The 24,121-nt window shown below is 41.8% G+C and overlaps 1 protein-coding gene across 1 annotated transcript; it reads right to left on the minus strand.

The window, feature by feature from the left end:
* Window positions 1-1,905: 1,905 nt before the first annotated feature.
* On the minus strand, window positions 1,906-11,471 carry shox (shox homeobox). The gene is given in 7 exon segments (XM_074695549.1): window positions 1,906-3,565; window positions 3,904-4,045; window positions 4,048-4,116; window positions 5,687-5,775; window positions 5,942-5,999; window positions 9,192-9,400; window positions 11,017-11,471. Coding segments are annotated over 7 exon segments (1,074 nt in total). The 5' UTR covers window positions 11,258-11,471; the 3' UTR covers window positions 1,906-3,299.
* Window positions 11,472-24,121: the final 12,650 nt, after the last annotated feature.

The following is a 24,121-nucleotide window of genomic DNA, read 5'->3' on the forward strand; positions in this document are numbered from 1 at the left end:
TTTTTTCAACAATTTGACCAAAAATAAAATTCTGTAAAAACACACTAGGGTCACTTCTGAGACTCCAAAAAACTATCCCTAGTGGTAAATGAGCTCTTAGTGTTGAGATTTTGGTGATTTTTTTAACTTTTGAAGTTTTGGTAAGAAAAAAAAAATCAAAGGCTAACCCCTTACAATTTTTTACAAAAATTTGACCAAATGAAATTGAAATAAAATTCTATCAAAACACACTAGGGGCACTCCTACGACTCCAGAAATGTCACCCAGGTGGTTAATAAGGTCTTCGTTTTGAAATTTGGTGGTTTTTTCAAGTTTTGAAATTTTTTGACGGTTAAAAAAAAACAAAGGCTAACCCCTTACAAATTTTTCAGAATTTTGACCAAAAATAAAATTCTGAAAAAACACACAAGGGACACTCCTGAGACTCCAAAAAAGACACTGTAGTGGTAAAATCAGCTCTTAGTGTTGACATTTTGGTAATTTTTTCAACTTTTGAAGTTTTGAAAAAAAAAAAAAATAAAAGGCTAACCCCTTACATTTTTTCAGAAATTTGACCAAAAATAAGTTGCTCAAAAAACACACAAGGGACACTCCTGAGACTGCAAAAACGACACCCTAGTGGTTAAATAAGCTCTTAATGTTAAAATTTTGATGTTTTTTCAACTTCTAAAATTTTGGACATTTAAAAAAAACAAAGGCTAACCCCTTACATTTTTTTTCAAATTTTTGACCAAAAATAAAATGCTTAAAAAAAACACTGGGGACACTCCTAAGACTCTAATAATGACACCCTAGTGGTAAACAAGCTCTTAATTTTGAATTTTCTATGATTTTTGAATTTTATTCAAAAAGAAAATCAAAGGCTAACCCCTGAGGCTTTTTTCAGAAATTTGACCAAAAATCAGATGTCACCAAAACACACTTGAGACACTCTTAAGACTCCTATAAAAATTTTGTGAGGGTTCAAGCCTGCGATGTGTCTTATGAACCCAAGCTGCACAGAACAAGTTAATCCTCATATCTTTAGAAAAAAAAATCAGTAGGTGTTCAGGGGTCATTTTTGCAGATGTATGTAAACCTTCAGGTTTATTTCAATGTGCCTTAGCTGCAGAGACCAGAAAATATCTTTATATGGAAAAAAAAATGAAATCCACCTTTTTAATGAAGGATGAAAGAAGTTAACGAGCATGGTTCCTGTTTTTACATCTCTACGACTAACTGATCCACACCTGCTCCTAAAGACGACAGGTTTGACCTGTTGGAGCTAAAAACCAGGGTCCAGCTTGGTGGTTAAATCTCGGCCTGTTCATTTCTTTCCTCCCTCCAAAAATGTCTTTCTCCAGCAAAAATGTCCTCAACAAAAACAGGTTGAACTTTCTCAGCTTGAATCTTTTTAACGCTTTGAATTTCTGCAGCCTCTGAGTGTGTCTATGTGTGTGTCTTTGGACGTAGTTACAGACAAACAGGCGCTAACTTTTGACCTCCTCATGTCGTCTTCTCAAAGTTCATCATCAACGTGAAAAAACAAGGAGGGAAGATCCTCTGCGAGCACCGAGCTCAGAGAAGATTACACGTCAGAAAATACAGAATCCCTCAAATCTCGCTGGTTTCTCCTCCTGGCTCGCTCGCAGGCCTCCCACCCCGGGGTTCGGCCATCTTGCTTCTATTTGACGACGTTGGGGCTGTGTCACTTTGACGAACACGAGCAGAGATATGGACCATGTGAGGAGGGGATGCATCTGGGTTTTATAGCAGCTCAATTTTCTGCGCAGGAGGCTAACAGGGAGGCTAACGGGGAGGCTAACGGGGAGGCTAACGGGGAGGCTAACAGGAACGTGAGACTGATATTGATCCACAGAAGGAGACGCTGAGTGTGTGTGTTTGTAAATTACTCTAAAACTCCAGTACAAATATTTATAACTTTATTGATAGTTTACTTGTACAAGATGTACATTCATATTTTGTGAATCAAAAGGGGGAAAACAAACCGTACGATGGTTCATGTTTAGGCATGCTTGCATATGAAATGAGAATCGTTTTAATGGGTACAACAAATTCCACGGAGAATTCAACCATCCCTGAAATGTTTGTAAACTCAGACACGCTACATTATTTTCCTTTAGGCAGACGATGCACTACAGCCACACCTCCTAATCCAATGAACACGTAAAAAAAAAAAAAACAAACATACAAAAATAAATGCAAAGCCATGTAGAAATGTACACTTGTAGCTCAACTATGTCATCTTTCATAGACTTTCAGACAAAATAATAAATAATAAACACCAATATGTTTAATTTAAATGGAGACACAGAGAAATGGAGGTCTGTTTGCAGAGGAGGGTTCGGACTCTGATCTGAAACAGATCGACATGTGGTGCAGCTCTGACAGCAGCGGCGTGGAAAAAAAGGGCTTTAAATCATCCTCAAACTCCAAAAACAAATCCAAATGTTTGCTCTTCTCTGGAGGAGACGGGAGAGTCGAGGAGGATTCAGAAAGTAGCGGCAGAACGAAGCGCGTCCTCGGTTTGCTCCTTCCTGCTGCATCCAACTCTGTGCTCGAAGTTTCCACACACACACTCACACACACACGCACACACATGAGGATATCTGGGGGTATGGCACCTTGACATGAGCTGTAGAAAAGGTGTGTTTGGCAAAGAAATGCAACACTCTCAACAGTGCATGAGAAACAACAACTGAAGGATCATGGGGCTCTTTATCGTGGAGGAGTAACTGCTAGCTGTTTTTTTGTTTTTTACTTTTTTCGCCTATTTACAGTATTGCACTTAAACTGCACACCATTGCATTTCAGTTTGACTGATGCTTCATATTTTCAGAGTTACAAAAAAAGAAAAAGAGAGAGGAAAAACAAAACTTTTTATACCCTTTATCCAAGATAATGTCCTTTTTCAGGATCACATGACAATATCAAACCCCGCCCCCTTTTCCCCGTTTTTTTTTTTTAATTAGTAAAGTAGTATCTGCTTGTAGTGCCATTTGTAAACACCCACATACAAGACCCTGAAGTGCAAAGGCTATCTTCACTTCTTTACCCGGGACACAACACAAGACCGAGGGAGGGATGAAGACAGAGGAGGAGGAGGAGGAGGAGGAGGAGAGGGGAGAACATCTGTCTGCGTTGTTGCTTTTGTCTGAGTCCAGAAGGAGACGGGGATCGAACCATAATCGAGAGCGGCAGTGTGAAACCAGTTAGCGTCAGGTGTGGTCCTCCCTCTGAGCTCGTGCACGCCCGGTTTTTACTGTTTCTCTGTTTAAAGAGGGGGGGTGGGAGGGGGGTTAGCGGGCGTAAAGGTGAGAGCAGTTCCAGCGCCTCGGTGAGTCGGTGTTTGAGTCCACAAAAAGCTCTCTGCACTGTCCACGAGCGTCAGAGAGCGTCAGCCAGCGTCGGCGAGGAGCCTCTGCTGCTGCTCGCTTTGTGCTAACGTCCTCTGCTCTGTCGGGGGCCCCGGCCCTCACACAGACATCCACATGTGTTTGTACGGTCCTTGGGATGTGATCTGTGCCTGGAGTGGACTGAGCCACTGGCCCCGCAGAAGTCCCGCCTGTTGGGGCGAAAAGTAGAAGGTGATTTCACTGGTATTTCATTACCGTTTCTCTACAAGTGGTTTGTTTTGGCAGCTGGTTTGTGACAATTTTCTCCTCCCCTCCTTTTTTCTCCCACTCTCCTCCTCCTCCTCCTCCCCCTCTCCTGCCTCCCCCTCTCCCTGTATGTGTTCCTCTCTTTCACTCCCACTTCTCAGTGTTTTTGTTTAGTTTTAGCTGTGAGTGTCACGGCCCTTCACAGGCTCAGTCTTGTGTGAGAGGCGATTATGGGCATCAGGCGGGCGGAGGGGCGGCCCGGTTGGGGTCAGAGTCCCAGAGCCTCGGCGTGTTTTCTTGCCTTGAGTCGCAGGTCGGCGATGCTCGAGTTCTTGCTGTTGCTTTTGGCAGCCGCCGCCACAGCCGCCGCCGCAGAGGCCGAGTCGGCCAGCGAGGCGATTGGTAGTCCGAAGGGAGGGGGCGGGAACATCAGGTAGGGAGCGTGAGTGGCCAGGTGAGGGTGCAGGTGGGGGTGGGAGTGGGTGACGCCGTCCAACTGGAGCTGGGCTTGGACCTGCGGGATGGAAACACACAGTTAGAGCGGCCTCGAGTGTGTGTGTGTGGATTTAGGTTTCACAGTCTGACACCATTACGCTCCCCTCAGATGCTGCCCCCTCGGAGCTGATGCTTACTCTGTGTTTTCTAAGAAAATAGCGAAAGCTGCGCTCGGCCTTTTTTCACGTCAGCTATTCTAAAAGTTAATGAATCATACATCGCTCTCAGACACCACATCCAATTTAATCGTCCAGAATCAAAGTGTTTCTGGGACCCAGAACAGATTTGTTTAATTCAGACTGAGAACTCGCTTATACCCTTGGAAATATGCGCGTCTTGTTATCCTGATTATGTATTCAATTGCATAAATAAACAATTTTGCACTAAAAAGATATTCACATATTTGGAGTTATAAATATTTATCCAGACATATTCCTGAGTCGACGGGGGGAGGAAGGGGAACCATAAGGAGCATAGAATATCAGTTTTCACATTCTTGGCAATTATTTTATAAGAAGTAGGTGAAAATTAAGCATCCAGTAACTTCAGAGGGAGGCCGCTGAGCCTGTTGCCAGTCCTCATGTGTTTCAAACACCGCGGGAAGAAGTGGGAAAAACTGGAGTGTTAGTGCTTTCTACTCCAACCAAAATAGAAGCATTTCAAGTCAAAGTTTGAACTCCACCGAATATTACTTTCCCACTTTGCCTCCTCTCATACGGAGGCCCCGGGAAAGAGCGAAAGTGACTCATGTTGAAGTTGTTAAATGAAAGGGAAAATTAAATTTGAGATTTGAAGTTGCTCAGCAGCATCCAAACACGAGCACAACAACGACAACATTCGAACGTGATGGAAAAAGTGCACATCAGCTCTCTGAAACGTGTGACAGAAACTCATCCTGACTGAACAGGTGGTGCATGTTTCTCTCTCCTTCACCCTCTGGTGTTTACGAAGAGCGTTTTGCAGCTTCCTTCACTTTTTGGTTGGTGAAGCAGGAAATCAGAGCGATAAACACAGAGTAACGCTGCTGCATTGTGACGGCAGAGCACCGTGCAGCCTCAAACAGCTCTCCCATCTCGGTATGCGGGCCTGGAGCCTCCACCCCTGCCAGCGCAGCTCAACGCCAATATCCATCAGAGCCCACTCCATTCCCCGCGCTTTCATCATCTCTTTTATGTGCTCGCGCCTGCCTGCCGCACTGTTGGCTTAATTAGGCCGCCGCTTTTTCACGAGGGGTCAGGCGGACAACACAGCGGGCCGGGGGAGGCAGAGGCAGATCGCTGCAGATCAGATGTCTGTCCACCTCTCAGACCCCTGTGAGCTCTGCAGCACGCAGCCAGGAGGTGAAAGGTGCAGCGAGGCCTGGCTGCTGCTTCCTGCTCCAGCTCACACACACACACACACACACACACACACACACACTGAGATCATGTGTGCAGTCACAGAAAGCCTCCATCCAAACACAAACACACACACCTCCTGACTAACAACTCCTTTTCTGCATCTTAACCTCAAATTATCACCTGATTCAAAGCGTGCACCACATTTCTGCTCCCCTGAGAAACAAATCTCTGCAGAAACATCTTTCCTACCTGTTGGAAGGGCATCCTCAGGGCGCCCATGTTGACATAGGGTGCTACTCTGCAGGCGTCGAGGTGGCTGCCGGAGCCCAGAATAACACCTGGAGAGAAGGGAAAGATGTCTGTCAGACAGCCAGACAGTTGTTGTTATGTGAGATGAGGAGGTCACAGTTTGTTGTTCTTCACACACGACAAATTTGAAAATAAGGAAAAAGGAAAAAGAAAAAGAAAAACATAGGAAGAAGATAGAAAGCAGCGTGTTTTTACCTTTGTGCATCTGGTTTTCTTGTTTTCGACATTTCGCTCTTCTGTTCTGAAACCAGACCTGAGGATGAGAGGAAGAGGACATGTGTGAGAAAAATACAAAATAAAAGTCCTAAATTAAAAAAACACTACTGATTATATTTTTATTTTTAATTAAGAGGATGTTTTATCTTATTATATATTAATAAAGAGGATTTTTAATTACAACTGATGGGAAATATGAAACAGGAGGTGGTTAAATATGATCAGATAAAAGTGTTTTTATTTTTATTTTTATTTTGTTAGCAAAGTGATGTTTTAAAAATTAAAGGAGATGCTGCAAAGAGTGTTGTTTTTAGGCAGAAAAAAAAGAAAAATAGATAAAATTAAATCTTACATTAGACTTTTAAAGGATTATTACTTTTTTAAAATAATAATAATAATAATAAAGTATTTTCAAAATAAGAGCTCCGCGTGTGTGTGTGTGTGTGTGTTCAGAGTCCTATTGTTAATCATCATCAGGCTAATTCGCTCAGTGAATAACATTATCTCCCCTCCCCTTCGACCCCGCCATCATTATCATTTACTGATGAGGAATTAGCGGCTGCGCGCGACCACAAAGGGCGCGCGCTGATGAGGAGGATGATGAGTCAAGGTGCCGAGCACGTGCACGGAGCCATTTTGGCGCCGCGTGGATCAACGAGTAACATCAATATATCCATGTGTTAACACGAGAGTCTATAAAGCAGCACTAAATACACAAGAGGAGGAGTGATCGAAAAAAATATATTATTTTTTCTTTTTTTTAATTGAATTTTAAAAAATCACTTTAGAAAAAAAATAATGACGTAGAAACGCTTTGGTAATTTTTTCACAATTTTCTCATAATTTAATTCGACGTAGAAAGATTTTTCACAATTAACTAACACGTTGGGATATATATTTTTTATTTTATTTTTTACATTAATTAATTTATTTATTATTATTTTGCTATGAAATTAGCCTTTATTTGATTTATTTTAACAATTAAATAAAACTTTTAATGTGTTTTATTTTAAAAATTTAAAACGGCTTTGATTAATTTCTTTTTACCTGGACGTTAAGGAATATTTTCATAACCGGAAAGTGAAGAGAATTTTCAAATTAAAATAGACGAAGAATAAAAATCTACATTTTCACGAGACATAACGAAATAAAAAATGTTTTTTTCATTTTAGAAATAAAAAAAAAAAAAATTTGAAGCCTTTTATCACGGTGAAAGTGTAAACATATTTTTATCTTCACCACTTTAAATGTATATATAATTATATTATTATAATTATAATGATTATGAGTGTTATTGTGTTAGGACCCACGCTGATTGGCCCTGCCCATGCGGTGTGTTAGCAGAGGTGTTAGCAGAGGTACAGCGGTACAGGCTGTCTGTAAAGGTGTTTATGAGAGTCTCAGGTGATTTTGCATAGACTCTCAGTAATCCCTCAGATAAATCAAGGCTCATATTGGACGGGCCCGGGATCAATTCCAATTACGCGCCAGTATGTTAAGCAAAGTGAACTACACTGGTTCAGACAGTTATTTCTTCATTAAGGGCCACTCAATGATGCGCTTCACAAATACCCTAATCTCATTTCCTTTTTGATTTTTTAATAGAGACAGTGAATAATGACATTTAATTTAGCAGCGCGCCAGAAACCCAAAGATATTAGTCGTAACTGAATTACTGCCTGCTCCTCACCAAGCTCTCATAACTTTCAATTAGATTCATTGACAGCTGCTCGGAGCGCGTTCAGCTCCTTCCCAGGCTGCTCCAGTCCTGCTGCGACTCCTCACTGCCTCCAAATGTGCAGGAAAACACGACATAAAGAAGTGGCTTTCAGGGAGCTTGAAGAAAGTGCTCTCAGGAAACACACACTCACACACACACACTGTGGGTTTTTGGTTTTAGTTAAAACACTCCAACGCCCTCAGTTCTCTGGTAATCGTTGCACATTATCACCTTATTCTGACAATGTTCCGCAACAAATCCGCTCTCTGTGATGGCTCTTATTTATCCGATTAGAAAGCTGAACAGCAGCAGAGTTTGGGAGAGAATCGAGTTATTTCTAATCTCTTTTTATGGGGACACTACATCAAGCCAATGGCAGATATTACAAAGAAAATGAGGAGGGATCCGAGTTGACATAAGAGCGCGTCCCCTGAAGCAGCCATTCAGGCTCTTCATTCATTTTAATCATTGCTTTGGAGTCTGTTTTTTTTCCTGCTCGGCCCCTGAAGGCTGCTGGGATCGGAGGAGAGTGTTTTGGGGCTGTGCAGGCCTGCAGCTGCGAGTTCACGGGGTTGTCGGGTCCCGCGTGATTTACAGCAGTTTACACTTGTTTGATTTCACTGATGCTACAAAATAAAAGCACGTTCGTTGTGTCAGTTTGTGGGTAAATAAAACTGAAATATGAAATTATTCCAACCTCCACACTCTTAAAGACAAACATAAATAATCCTGGAGATTAAATTAAATGTTGATTTTTTTTACACCAGCCACTGCAGAGCTGGAGTTTCTAGAAACAGACCATTACGCACCAGAGGGCAGGAAAAATGACAACAAATCCACTTTTGACCACCACTGATACTTTTCAAACCCCCTCAGGAATATTACAGTAATATTTTAGTCACCATGTTTCCCCCCAGGCTGCTGGTCAACCTGCTGCAGATTAATAAACTCAGATTTTTAGAGTAATTTACGCATTTTTCTGCAAATGCGCAAAAACTTGAGTCTTGAATGTGACACAATTTATATTTATATTTATTTAATTTAATTAAATTTAAAAAAATGATTTTTAAGTGAGCCAGAATGAGGTCAAACTTTACAACCTGCTGGACTCAAACCACATTAAAATAACTGTGGTGCGCGCAGATAATTTACGTCATTTTTCAAAAAAGATAATAGTGTTTATGAGAATTTCATTTTAAAGATTTATGTGCAGAATTATCATGTGGTATAATTTATTTTTTTAATCAATGTTGGTGGATGTTGCGTAAATTCAGGCCCAGGAGATGAAAAACAACGATTCCAACATGGTGCGTAAATGGCACCGAATTTACGCACACACTCCTGCTTCACCTCCCTAAGGTGTGTTGTGTGTTAACACTTCTGATTCGTGATAATCTTTTGTTTAATGGCAGTGTGGACACTTTAGGTGTGAATAAATGAATCCCAGCCGGAAATGAAAGCCGTGAATGCAGAAGGATGGAAGGTATAGCACAGATGTAGCTCCCTGACCTGCACCCTGGCCTCGGACAGTCCCAGCCGCTGGCTCAGCTCCTCCCTCATGAACGCGTCCGGGTAGTGCGTCTCGTCGAACAGCCGCTCCAGCTCGTTCAGCTGCTCCAACGTGAAGTTCGTGCGACTCCTCCGCTGCTTCAGTTTGCCCTGCGCGTCCTCGTCCTCAGACTTCACGTCCTCCTTCTTCTCCTTACACTCGTATATCCCTGTGACACGGCCCACGAGTGACAGAGAAACAGCACATGTTAGCGTCATGAGGAGCTGCATTAACAGCCGCACATGCATCACAGGGTGTCCCCACTCTGGGCCCTCTCTCAGGGGCCTGGGTGCTCTGCAGCGCGGAGGCAGAGAGAGGGGGGCCTGTGGCTGCGTCTCCAGCCTCCATAAGTCTTAATGTAACGTCAGTGCGTCTATAGAAGTGAATCAGTCAAGCATGGCATGTAGGCCTAATAAGGTTAGAGGCTATTCAAAGAGCAGCGAATTAAGCTCGGGATAAACGGCGCAGGTTTAGGTCGAATTATCTGCCCTGGTTTGAAAACACGCAGAGGAAATGTAAAGCTTTAAAGCAGAGGTGTCAGCCTCAACATTTCAGCAGAGCTCTAATGCTAAAACCATAAATATCCCAAATGTACACTGTGGCTGCTAATCAGCTGTTAAAGAGTGTGTTTTATTATTCCCTCACACACACACACACACACACACACACACACACACACACATACACACTGTGAGCTGTGCCTGATTAAATATAACACACCTGACAGCTGCTGCAGGTACACCACCAGCCTGCGTCCTCATATTTGTTGTTTTAAATGGATTATTTCTTTTATTCAAGATGATTTTAAATAAATATTAAAGATAATATTAAAGAGAGCATGGTGCTAATTTGATTAATAACACAAAGAGAGGAAATGTTTTAATCTGGAAGTTGTAAATAATAAAAATTCAAAGCAGGAAATTCTGAAGCTTTCTTCCTCCTGCAGCAGGATAAATATAGAAAGAAGCTAAAATTACACTAAATGTCCCAAACTCTGCACAGTGTGACTGCTGGGAGCACACAGGCCTCTCCTCCTGAGCAACTGCACTTTAAAACACTCCATTAATAACAGTTTTTATTATAAAAGTGAGCGTGTGTTACAGTTTTTGTTTTATTTTAGAGGAATAACATCTACAAAGCTGAGAGTGAAAGGCGCAGCATGCCGGACGATTACAGCCCGTACTGACTGCTAACTGTACAGCTGGGGCTACTTTACATTAATAAGACAGTAAAAGGTTTAAATTAAAGTAAATGGGTTTTAAAATAACAGTTAGAAATCAAATTTTGTTGTTAAAATACAAAGAAAATAAAATCGACCGTGGAGAATTCACATTAGCTCCTCCTGGTGCAGTCTGTGGATTAGTTTGGTCGCCAAATGTTTTCTAGTCTGCGCGTTAAATTAAATCATATTAAATAAATTTTCCTGTAAATAAAATAAAGTTGTGTTTTTTTTTCTAAAAATGGCTCACAGTATTTTTTTTGTTTTGCGTAAAAGTTTGATTCTGGAAACAAAAACAAAAAAAACGAAAGAGTTAAAAACACGATCAAAGGCAGGGCCCGCCTCCTGCTTCGTCAAATTAAACATTTTAACCTCAGAATCCTGTTTTACAATTGTAAATAGACTCAAACATGACGCCTGTCATAATAAAACCCGTGTTTTCGCGCTGACTCGTGAGGATTTGTAAAAACCGAAGCCGTCGCTCTGGATTCAAACCGAACTTGAGACATTTCTCCGACACATTACGGATCATTTCCTCTCAATGCAACAAAAAAATCAGCCCTTACCATCTGACGCCCTGGAAACATTAAAGTCCTTCAGTTTCTCCTTTTCCAGCTCGACATGGTCCTTGAACAGATGCACCGGGCAGCCCTCCGTTATGTCCTGCAGGTTCGTCTCGGGGCTGCCCAGCTCCCGCGCCCTGTTCAAGCCGCTCTCCAAAACTTCCCGGTACGTAATGCTGTCTTTGCTGCTCTCCTTGGTTTTCTGATCGAAAGATTTCGACACGAATGCCGTAAGTTCTTCCATGGCTCGGGGCTGTGTGCGCTCAGCAGTGGTCCTGGTCCTGGTCCTGGAAATCCACCGTGAAGTCTCAGTGCAGGGAAGCTCTGCGGCTCTCGGTGGGGACCAGCTCTGCGCGGATGTGTGCGCTCGGCTTTTTGGAGGCTGGCAGCAGCAGCAGCGATCGACAGGAGAGGGGTGGAGAGGAGGTGAGATCACTCCTGCTGTTGTGACTGTGTATTTGAGAGCACACTATTTATACACGGCCACCTCAAACCCAGCCCCCCCTCCACCCCCACACCCACCCAGACCCCCCCTTCCTCCGATCTCTGTGTCTTGAGCAATTACAGGCCGCCTCGACTTTGCAGAATTCAACTTTCAGCAGCTTTTTTTTTTCCTCTTCTTCTTCTTCTGCTACAAATCAATGGTGGAGCTGATGGAGGCGGTTAATTGAATTACGGGGTCATTAAAATGCCCGCGGTGGCTCACTCCTGTGAGGAGGAGGCTGTTATATATGACTGTTATGGCTAATTAAATCAGCCAAAATGTAATTAACACGATTATAGGAGAGAGAAACGCTGCGTTTGTGAGGCTGCCTCTGATTTTTTCTCCAATTCTTTTTATTCATTTATTTTTCTGAGTGTTGACAAATGTGTTTGAAAGCTAATCTGGGCTCAACAAGCCACCTCTAACCTCTGGTCTATCAGCTGATTGGACTTTCCTCTAATATGGTTTTAGTGCACATGCATGGGCAGAGTCAGAAACTTAAAGGGGTTGATTTATCAGAAAATGTTAGATGCTGAAAATAAGACTTTTTATTTCCAGGCAGTGTAGAGTAATTTTCAGTCATAGTTGCTGCTTGTTTTTCAGTAGTTTTGTGAAGATTTTTTTATGTTTTTGATTTTTCTAACGTGGTTCCTGAATCCAAATCTCCCATAAAAAGCTGTGAATTTATAAAAACTTAAACGCAAACCAGAAATCAAGAAGTAGGGAATTTAAAATTCTATTTTTTACATTTCACAGATTAAAATCAATGATATTAATTTGAGGTTTAAACAAATGTTAGAATGTATTTTTCAGCGTGATCTCCATCCTCCTGTGATAAATATTTCACTCTGATGAATTCGGCTCCCCTCTGAGTATTTTCTGCTTCTCCTCTGTGGTTTCCGGTTACAAATATGAGCAACAAATCAATAGATACGAGCAGTGAAAAAATGTTCCCTCTATTTACAGGCTTTTCATGGGAATAAGTGAGCCCATAATGGCCCCGCGTTATCTCAGCCGCTCATCAGTCCAGCACACAAACACAAAAGGCCGCGAGAGGAGCCGGATCCCCCTGGGTCCCGCGCCCTGAGCGGGCCCGCCACAGTGAAAGTCTCATATCTCAGCCCTCTAATGACTCGGTTTGATGTCTCTCCATTTATCAGCGCGCGCGCTTCACATCGCCTCGGCTCGCGCACACGTCGAGGTCTCTCCCTCGTGCCATGAACTGCGCCCTTTTGTCGTTAATAGACCTAAATCCTCTTTAAGACGCAAAGCTGCGCTCCCTGTCGTGCGCCTCCGCAGCAGCGCACAATGAAAGTGGCGTTTACGAAAGGGGCACGTGCGTGTAACGACGTAATCCACCACGGGGGCTCCCTAAAAATGAAATTAGAGGAAAAGATGAAACTTTTACGCACGGCTTCTGCACGTGCCATCCTGCTGTGAGCTCCTGGGTGAGGAGGATCTGGAGATTTAAATACACCCTTTTATAAAAAATTAAATTAAAGATAACTATAAATTAATATAAAATAAAACAACACATAATCTGACCTCTCTTTAATGTAGTTATTAATCAGGATAATTTAAAACGCGCTTATTGTTCAGGAACATTTTTTTCTGATGTGAAACATTTTGTTTTGAGCAGTGTTTTCGTGAAACTGAAGCTCATTTAAAATTCTTCAGTGCAACAAAATATTCACCCAGCATAATAAAGCTAAACATATCGCCAGAAGGCCCACAGGCTGCGCGCGTTTAATGTGAATGACGAACACAGCGCCCAATTAAAGCAAGACAATACACAGCGCGTTTTCTCCCCTTCACATTATTTTCCTCCTTCACCAACACTTTAAAAACATTTCTTTTCTTTTTTTTAGGATTAAAAAAATAGTGATTGTGTGTAATTTCACACACGTGGTGTCCAATCAGCGGCCGCCTGGAGCAGAAGCAGCAGAGATCCGGGAGGGATGCTCTTTACGCAGCGACGCTGCTGTCGCTAACTGTTTAGTGGCCAAAAACTCTTAAAGGGGCCTCGATCATATTTCCAGCTCCGCTCATTCCGCGCGAGCACGACACCACTCCCGCCTCCCCCTGCTGCACGTGCGCTCCCGCGGAAACAGAAAAGCGTCAGTGACAGTTTTAATTATTCAGGTGTTTATTTACTGTGTGTGTGTGTGTGTGTGACTGTTTTTCACTAACACACACATTTAAAGCTGAACACACAAATTAGATTACACTGATTTTATTGCATTAAATTATCATACTTATTAAAAATCATTAAACACTGTAATGTAGCTCAGTTATTATTATTTTAAAGGGTTTTTAAAATATTAATAGCTCAGTGTCAGATCATGGATTTTATTTCAAACCATTTTTTATTATTTTATTTTATTTTTATTAGTATTTTATTTAGCTTTAATTCAGACAGAATCAGGATGTAAATTTTATTTTTTTCAGCAGAATAATCCTGTTTTTATTATCTTAGTTTTAATTTTACTAATTATTAAATAAAATAAAAAATAAAGGAATTAAATATCTGGATCTTTGCTCTGATAATTGGATAAATCTGTTTGAAGTGTTTGATTAAACCTTCCGCAGTGTCGTCCAACATGGCTGCAGCTTTCTTTACATTGAGTAAAATATCGTTTTGGCAGAGACGCAGGAGGTGACAGCTCCTCTCTCCCTCCTTTACTGTCCATAAACCTCCTCATTCCTCCATCGCCCATTTGCTGCTAATCAGGGAGCTGAGGAATTCCTCCTCTACCTGCTTGTGAAGGCTTTGGAACATTATCAAGACATCAGCAGACTTAAATGAGTCTGCGCTGGCTGGCTGCAGGAGAGCAGAGACTCACAGAGAGGGAGGAGGGAGGAGGAGGAGGGAGGAGGAGGGAGGAGAGGAAGGAGGGGGCAGAGAGCAGCGATGCAAATCAGCCAGCAAATTAGGATTGTGTTGCCCTCATTGATCATACATCACATTTAGGGTTTTTATGTCAGAGCCGAGCTGTGTGAGCGTCCCCTGGCCCGTGTGAGGGTCCGGGTCCCTCTGGACCTGCTCGATCCACATGCAGAGACACACGTCCTCACTCTGAGGGATGCCACTGCACTGCTTCAACCTGTTCCCTCTGCAGGACTAATCCCTCCTGTGTGAGAGGGACGGATCAGCCTAAACGCAGATCGCCACCTTTGGAGGCTCGCCAGCTTTGTCAGAGGATCCAGGCTCCAGTTATTTATCTGTTTTAAAGCTGGATGGGACATAAGAGGAACCATCTTTGTAGCCGACAACACACGTAACCTTTGCCCTTCAATATGCACAGTATGAGAGAATCCTGTGCGTAAAACAGAAATGGAAACATAATAAAATGCGTTCCCAGCCTCGCTGTCTGTCTGTAAAACCATAAAATGTGACAAACTTCATCGTCTAAATGTTGAATTCAGCCCCAGGAGGAGCAGGAAGTTCCTCTGAATGCAGCAGCGACGGCACCTCTCCCTCCTAATGTGATCTCCACGACCGTGAAAACTTCTTTGAGAGCGTCTCTTATCTCCAAACATCATCATCCTGCACTACGGGGACCAACTGCAAACAAAATGCAATATGCCTGAATGTGATTCAGCGATGCACAGACGCTGTACAGATGTGTGCCTGAGCAGAAAGCGTGGATTGGATTCTTCCCCTGGTGGTTAATGTACCTGTAAGGAGGAGGAGGAGGAGGAGGAGGAAGGAGGAGGAGGGTCTACCTGCAGTGGTGTTAATGACAGTGATTGTGTGTTTGTTTATCAGCCTCCTCTGGCTTGTCTGCAGGCTGCTGCTGGCTCCTACATTGTCTGCTGCCTTCATTTATAGGTCCTTTTTTTCCCCGTTGCTTCAGCGGTCCACCGAGACTTCAGGCTGCTCTGTGTTCAAACGCCTCGTCTGCCATCTAAATGAGGCTTTCGGGGCGAGAAAAGAGAAAAAACTCCAACATGAAAATACCACAATGTGCAGAAGATTAGCTCGCACTCGACTGGGATGTTTTGGGAATATGCTGGTGCTCCTCTCTGGATTGTTATTCCTCCCTAACTGCTATCTACCCACAGGGCACCGGGGCCTCTCGTTGGGGGAAGAAACGCCATGAAATTGACATTATATCCTTAAATACTGCGCAGCTTTGCAGAGAAAACACAGTAATCCTCAGACACAAAGCAAACACAAACTCCTCTTTCCTCTCTTCTCCTTCTCAGGTCCAATCTCCAATTAGTGGTTTCTCCTTTAACTTCCACATAAAGATGCTATTGTTCTTACTTTGGCCAAACACTCACTCACACACTCGAGGGAAATGCAACAATTTACACAAATCAATAGCGTTCAAATAATTCATGACTGATCACATGGTGTTTTAGCTCCTTATTTGCAGGAGAAACTCATGTTTTGTTTGGCTCCCAGAGGGCAACATGAAAGACCTGGAGGGAGGCGGGGTGAGGAGTGGGGGAGGCGGATTGGGAATGGCACTGAAGAGAGTGCATGAGGATAATGGGAGGACATTGATCATTTGGTGCACAAGAAGACATCTCAAACCTGCGAGCGCGCGGCTAACAAGATGTATCATTTATACATTATTTAGACGCGTCTGGGCCTGTTGGTGTACATTTGGTTACAGCAGGTTTGCATCATCAGCTTTGGAGGGGCGACACGGGAGAAAACGCTGCTTATGCGGGCTAATCCTCATTGTTCAGAGGACGACACATCACAGCGGAGAAGACGCAGCATCGCAGCCAGTTTGTTTAAATCTACTACAGAGAGCAAATAAATCTCAATCTGGGCAGCGTGAGTCAGTCACAGCTTGTAATAGAAATTAATTTTGTAAATGTGGAGATGGATCAAGTTCCCTCTTGGCAGGGGGAGCCATCCCACAGACATGTTAACAACGTCTTCAGAGACCAATGAGGCCCATTTACAATAAGTGTCTGTTTTAAGTCGCCTGCTTTGTGTGTGTACGCGCGAGTCTCACCACAGCGGGCTATAAGGGGTCCCTCTGGTGTCAGCCAGAGAACGACCATTTGAGGCAGACAGGCTTTTATGGAGCGATGCTACACTTTCTCAATCACACAATTAAAGTCTGGAGAGGAGAAGAGAGAGGAGAAAGAGGGATGGCTTCTTTTACACAGAGTGATTTATGTTGTGTGGAGAAAAGAGGAGTCCTTGATAGATGACTTCATTAGATTTAATTAACGGATCCGAAGGCCCGACGCAGACCGAGGAGCCGGAGAGGGGAGAGAGTGGATTTGAGGAGGGATTGAGGGATGGAAAAAGGTGAAGAAAACACAGAGAAGGGGTCTCCTCGTGAAAACAGAGAGGTAGAGCGCGGGGAGAGGGGTGAATGGAGAACAGATGCCAGAGATTAGGATGAGAATGGCGCTGCATGAGGAAGAGGAGGCCTGTTTCTGGAGCCGGGACTCTGAGGGAGCCAGAGGTTCAGCAGAAACCGACTGTGGCCCGGTTTGGAGTGCAAACACACACACACACACTCACACACACTCACACACAGAGGCATGTATGTAAGAGTGATGGGCATGTGCCGCAGGCTGTGTCTGTTGGCTGAAGGCTGCCTTTGATGGGCCAAATCACTGCCTCTCTCCTATCAGACGTGTCTGTCATGTCATCTCTTTGAATCTCACATCTCTCCTTCAAAAGAGACAGAGGCCAGAAGTGCAGGGACTACAGTTAAACTCCTCTTTCTGTGGCCTCAGCGCCCGCTTTGACTTCTGCTTCTGCGGCTTGAGGAGCTCAAGAGGCCTGACAGTAAACACTGAAGACACAAACCAGGGTTATTAATCCTTTACACGTCCTGTGACATGTGCCCTTCCTGTTATCGTCTGCATTTGTTTCAGTTAGAAGGAAAAATGTTTGTGGGTTTATCTGACGTCAGACGTTTTGTTTCCTAATCTCAGGAGGGGATTGTGAAGCAGATCGGTTCACGCTGAGAGTAAAAACATGAAATCAAGCCTTCATGTCTTTTAAAGTGGCACTAAACTCTAAACACGTTAATCCATGCAGGATTCAATGGTTGGTCTTGGGTTGGTTGGACGGTACTGGTCCACTGTTTAGAAAAAAATAAAGACAAGCAGAGAAGAAAATCTGTAACTATCACAGTTTGCTGAAATACCATGTTAAACTGAGCCCTGTTGTATCTTCTGGTATTGAAACCAAAGACTGTATCAAATTTCAACCTAGTACATATATATATATATAAATATATATATATATATATATATATATATATATATATATATATATATATATATATATATATATATATATATATATATATATATTCTTTTATTTATTTTATTTTAGCTATTTTTTAAATTTTATTATTATTATTATCATCATTATTATTATCATATTTTCTTCTGTTTTCTTTTTTTTAACTGTAATTGTTTTGCATAACTCCTCTAATTCTTAATACGATATTCTATTAATTTATTTTCTAGTTATTATTGTTATTACTATTACTTTGTTTGTGTATGTATGTGTGTATAGCTTATTATTTTCTTTTCCTTTTTCTAAATATTTTAAATATTTTATTATTTTACTGAATTATTTTCTGTCGTTTTTTTTTCTTATATTTTGAAAAACTTTATGCAGATATGGCCTTTTTTTGCGGGGGGGGGGTATGTGTATATGTCTATGATTATGTATGTTTGTAAATACGCATACCTTTATTCTTCATAATGTTATGATTTTCCATTGCGAAAATGCACGCATTCATTGTAACAAACGGTAAATTTCTGGTAACTTTGTGCCAAAAATTCAATAAAAAAAGAATGTTGAAAAAAAAATAAAAAATTCAACCTAGTCTCTGTGATGTCACCCATCAGTTTCTGACACAGCGTTTTGAAGCCTATCGTTGTAGGAGGCCATATTGGAAATGGGGCAGCTCTGAGCCTTCCAGCTAACAGCTATTGTGGCTTAACTGAAGAAATGAATTCAGCCTTAAACAGTGTACACTGAAAGAGGAATGAGATACTCTGACCTAACCTATTCTTGATCCAGGCTGGAAACATGTTTTTTAATGCCGTAAAAGTCTGTTTTTGTGGCCTGGTGTGTGTGGTGTCAAAAGTCACGACCAGAGCTTGCCACTTGATTGAAACACATTGTTTCATATGTCTCATATTTAATTAAATCACAATGTATCGTGTTGTATCTGTATTATCACAAGGCATCAAAACATACTGTGTTATTTTTATTGGATTGTGAAATATCATAATGTATCATTATTAGTCTTACTGAAACAAAATGTACTTTTATAGGTACCTAAACGCATCCTTGTGACTGTGAAGGAAAGTAAGAGTAGGAGATTTTCCAGGCTGGACTTGAACACAACATTACAAGGTTATATATTGAAGAATAAATATGTTAAAATGAAAAAATGTATATTTTATTATTAAAGAAATTTATATTTTTTTACCACACAAACACAAAAAAAGTACCGAAATTGGCACCCATGAGTAGCGATACCAATTGCCAGGTACTAGGGATGGGTACCGTATCATTTCAAATGTGAAAGGTACCCATCCCTAACTGTAATATAATGAGTTGAAATGTATCCCATCCTATTGTATCATAATGTACCTTAATGTATTAGCACTGGGACGATATGATATATAATTTGATTCTTTACGATTTTTGTGGCGCAGATTCGATTTAAATTGCTATTTTTCGATATTTCCAAATTTTGCAATTTTTAGCTTGTTTTTTTAACACCACTCCATGCAAAAAAAACAAGTTGAATGATGATGATGCTATCTTCAGACTATATAAGGAGCCATATTTACCCAATAAATACACATCAGCTGTGAGTCAGTTTTTAGGATGATTGAAAAGCCTCCACAGCTTTATGAATAGTATTCCCATGGCTGACTGCGAGGTTTTTCGATGCCAGTTTGAAGGAATCCGCTGAAACTTAGCTAGCTAAAGTTAATGCTATCCAGTGCTACCAACTTTACCTAGCTAGCCAGCTAGCCAGCTACACTGAGGAAGAGCAGATAAATGCTTTTAGAATAACCGCCATACTGGTCTAAACAAGTCTTAATTATGTATCTCCCATTGGGTTCAGGTCGATACCGTCGATGTATATTCCAAAACAAACCCAAATGTTTTTCATTTTATACATGTATTTAAAATAGAAAATAAAATAATAGGTAATAGTTTGTATTAACTGGAAATTCTCAATGGAATTGCACCTAGATTACGTGATAATCTTAGACTGAAACAAATTCAAAGGATGATTTGGCTTATTTGTCATATTAAAACATTTGAATTGAGATTATACATGTGTAAGCAACTGATTTAGCTTTAATGATGTGAATTTGCAGCAAATTTTGAAGCAGATTAAAAAAATGAAATTGCCAATATATTTAGGAATTATTTAGAAACCTGATATTTAATAAATCATGAAGTAGTCTCTGTCTTTTGTATTGTTATTGGAAAAAAAGATAGAAACAAAGACTGAAATGAAGGATTAAAATATTTTTAAAAAATCAATTTTTGTACAAAAAAATCACAATTTATGGATTATTATACTCCGATACATTGATTATTTCTCCCAGCCCTATAATGTTTCCTTATGTATTCTAATGTTTTGTAATTTTATTGTATCCTAATAAGTGGTATTGTATCATGTTATATGCAGGGGCGTATTTAGTGGTTTGGGGGCCCAAGGCAAACCCAGTCCATGGGGCCCTCCATGTCCTTGTAACTCCTCTTCCTCAGAGCTAGACTGGCCTTCCCTGGGTCCACTGTCTCTTTCCCAGAATCAAGGCATGAGACAGCGCTAATCTTGTTCATGCTAACTTAACACAACTAAATGCATTTCCTCAAGTTCTGTACTTTAGTTTGATTTAGAAAAAAGTGAATCCATCATTTAGTCCACTTTGTCCTGGATTTGAAATCTTTTATGGTCCATTGAAGCTTATTTGTCCCACAGTGGGGAATTTACAGAGTAACAGGAACAAACAAGAAAGTATGAAGTGAAAAACATTACAATAGGTAAATATTGAAAAAATAATTTAGTAAAGAAAAAATATGTAAAGATCAAGCACAACATCAAACTGGAAAAAAATCTACTGAAAGAGGTGATATTTACAGTTACCATACTTTTTGGTACTATTATTTTAAAGTGAATGTATTTTTATTTGACCCCTGTCCAGTGAGTTATGTTTCCAAAAAAGAGATTTATACAATAATGTTTATCACCAACTCCAAAAGTTTGATTTAGAGAAAATGATCCTGTTTCCTGGGCTAGATAAAGTCCTTCAAATCCTAAAAGTCTGATATGTTTATCTCAGATCTCAGAGCAACATTGGTTTTATTTCACACTTGGTTGAAAATAAGAAAAAAATGTGTAAAAAGTGTTTTTACCACTTTCTTCCTGAATCAAATGTTCAGATGTGTTGTAACATGGAATAGCCCATTGAATAAGAAGGGAGGGGGAGGAGCCAAAACCATCATTACAGATTAAGCCTTTGATGGATTTTGAAGCATGTGAAGTAAGATTTAGAAAAAAGAAATGATTTCAATTGAAGAGAACTTCATAAATCAGTTTTTAAGAGATGCTTTGGGGGGCCCTGGGAATCTTGGGGCCCCAGGCAACTGCCCGTGTTTGCCTAATTGTAGCTACGCCCCTGTGTATCAAATTGTATCATATCGTAATGTATCTTAATTAGTCTTAATAAATCATAATGTGTCGTTAAGAATTGTATTGTATCGTACTGTATTGTAAAAATCGTTATGTATCGTGTTTTATTGTAATGAACTTTAATTTCCTGTATCATATTGTTTAGTATCTTGTGATAATGAAATGTGTCGCAGTGTGTCATTAAGTTTCTTGTTGTTTCAAACTGTAATGAAATGCTGAATGTATTGATGTTTTAAAACACAACCAAGTCATGTGATCATAATCATGTCCTTTGACCAATCAGGGCTCAGAAACTACCTGACAGGCTGTTTTTAGAAACCGTCTTTGCTGTTTAAAGTGATCAGGTTTTATTTCATATATCTGAGCGTAGAGTGTGCAGAGGTTTGTTTCCTCTGCGGTCACACGCCGCCGTCTGACGCGGCTGCAGGCAGAGAGCACCTGTCAGCGCTCATCCATCCATCTCAGCTCTGAAGAGGGAAGGAGACCCTCTGAAGGCCGCGGCAGCTGAGAGCAATAATTAATCTAATTCGCCCTCAATTCACTCCCCACACCTGATCTATAGGTGCAGGCCGCACAGATGTGCTGCTGAAAAAACGTCAGATTAGATAAAGAGAGGAGAAATGTGCAGCAAAACATCTGATCCTCTTTTTTTCTTTTAATTACATCACCTCTCATCCCTCCTTCCCTCCTTCCCTCCCTCCTCTCCCCTCGTCTGTCCATCTTCACTCAGAGAGACCACGTGGTCACATGACATGAATGGGTAATCAGTAGGTATTAGTGCGTGTTAACAAGCCCTAAGCTGAGAGACGATTCCCCTCTCGATATTAAAGAGATAACACAGCAGAGGAGCAGAAAGCAAATGGCCCTCAGCCTCCAGCTATGCTCCCCTCTAAAGTTGTTTTCCTGGAAAATTAGTCGATTGACTAATGGCGTAAATGCTGTTAATTACCGGCACCAGTACCCCAAACAGTCGTCTCTGCCTGTAACTAATAAGAAATCAATTAGCTAATGAATTGGTCATTAAGTGAAAAGCTAATCTTGGCCGAGGTATTTTTTAATGATTATTTTTTGCCTATGATCCTGGCTAATTGCCGTTGTCATACGGCGCTCTCAGCTTTCAGCATGCCTAATGAAGCTTCATTAGATCATAACTGGCACTCTTGGAAGATTCGCGGGCAAACCTGCTTCCCAATTATTTTTAATTGCCAGACATTCTGCACAAACAAGTGCTGCTGCACCTTCCGAACAGGAGAGCTCAGGCTGGCTGTGCCACGTTTCCTTCATGACTTCATTTGAAGCGATTAGAGCGCGGGGCAGGGTCGTCGCCGAGCTGCTGTTGTCTGTGGTGGATTTAAAGAGCCCATCAGCTCAAACTGCTGGGCTCATTGTTACGCTTCCTGCCTCACTTTGATTCTGGACCGAGGAGAAAAGCTGCTGCTTCGGTTTGCCCGTGAGCGCAGACGCTGATGGACACGCCGTGCAAACACACACATTCACACACACACACAGGCAGACAAAGAGAGAGTCACGCATTAAACTGGTGTTTCTGTGCAATTAGAAAAACACAGACAGGCGAAGAGAAACACACAGAGCCTGCACCATCATACCTGTACATGTGTCAGCTGACAGAAACAAAGGAAGGAGAGCATCCCTCCCGGGCATGAATAATTAAGAAAAGACAAAAGAGCCTTGTTTTTTTCTCCTGCAGTATCTCCTTCTTTTGTGTGTCTAGTAAACCCCAGTGTAGTGTACTCTGAGTTCCCACTAATAAGACGGAGGATCGTTCTCTCCACGGTGCTCACACAACACATGTTTCCAATCTGACCCTGTACGAGCATCTCCCTCCGACGTCGAGAGGCTTGTGGTGAAAACACAACTGCTGAAGCTCTGCTCATCCCGCCGGCGCATTTCTACACCGTTTCCATCAGACATCGGGTCTTTTCCTCCACAGGACTGGAGCTTTGGTTAGCCGGGACCAGACAAAAGACGGGATCCAGGATCTATTGTCTGCTCGGTCAGACAGGGAGCACGTGTTTCTGGAGACCGACTGATGTGGGTTGGATAGATTGATACGTGAGAGAGTTTGCACAATGCCCGCCAACAGAGAGGATTCTTCAGGATGTAATTTTTGTGCACAAGATGTCAGACCTGCACGAAACAAAACATGCAAACACTACATCCTCACAAAATCCTCTCTTTCATAACATGCAGGAGGTGTGGGCCTCTAACACTAAGGTCTACCTGTAGCTCCGCCCCTGACAGGCCTCCAAAAGGAATGACCAATCAGAGTGAAGGGACGTTTTGGAGTGGGGAGCCTTAAAGAGACAGCAGCTAAAACTAAAGCCTGTTTCCACCAAGCGGTCTGGGTTGATTCAGTCTGGTCCTGTTTAGGGCTGCACGATTATCGCAATCGCAATCGCAATCGCAATGTCAGCACATGCAATTCAGATTTTTCTCCATGATAACCAAGCAAGCCTGTAGACTCATCATGACACAACTTTTTTTATTAAATTGTAAGCACAATCGCAATCGCAATATTGTCCACCTAATCGCAAATCGCACCTTTTCCCCAAATCGTGCAGCTCTAGTCCTGTTTGCGTTTCCACAGCTGACCGAGCCCCGTCATGGTAGATGGATGCTGATAGCCGCATCAGCTACATAATAGCGTGACGCCATAGCAGTGCGACACATTGTACCCCGCTAATAAATCCAACGAAGAAGAAAAACGCGACACAGTAAACAAAGACCAACGATGAAGACATGCAGCATTTCATCCTCTCTGTGATTGACATGTAGCTCTTTGATACAAAGAACAATCAAGCTTTGTTTCAGAGAAGTCTGTGAGCCTCCAGGAGAAATGCAGCCGCTGTCACACAGGAAGTGACCATTCTTTCCTCCAATCAGCAGTCTGCAGTGTTGTAGCTCCACCTTCCAGGATCAGTTTGGTCTGGCACCCCGA

The sequence above is a fragment of the Halichoeres trimaculatus genome, unplaced genomic scaffold (genome assembly GCF_033239565.1).
Source record: "Halichoeres trimaculatus isolate MK-OKI-2021-1 unplaced genomic scaffold, fHalTri1.1 fHalTri1_scaffold_19, whole genome shotgun sequence".
Classification (NCBI taxonomy): domain Eukaryota; kingdom Metazoa; phylum Chordata; class Actinopteri; order Labriformes; family Labridae; genus Halichoeres; species Halichoeres trimaculatus.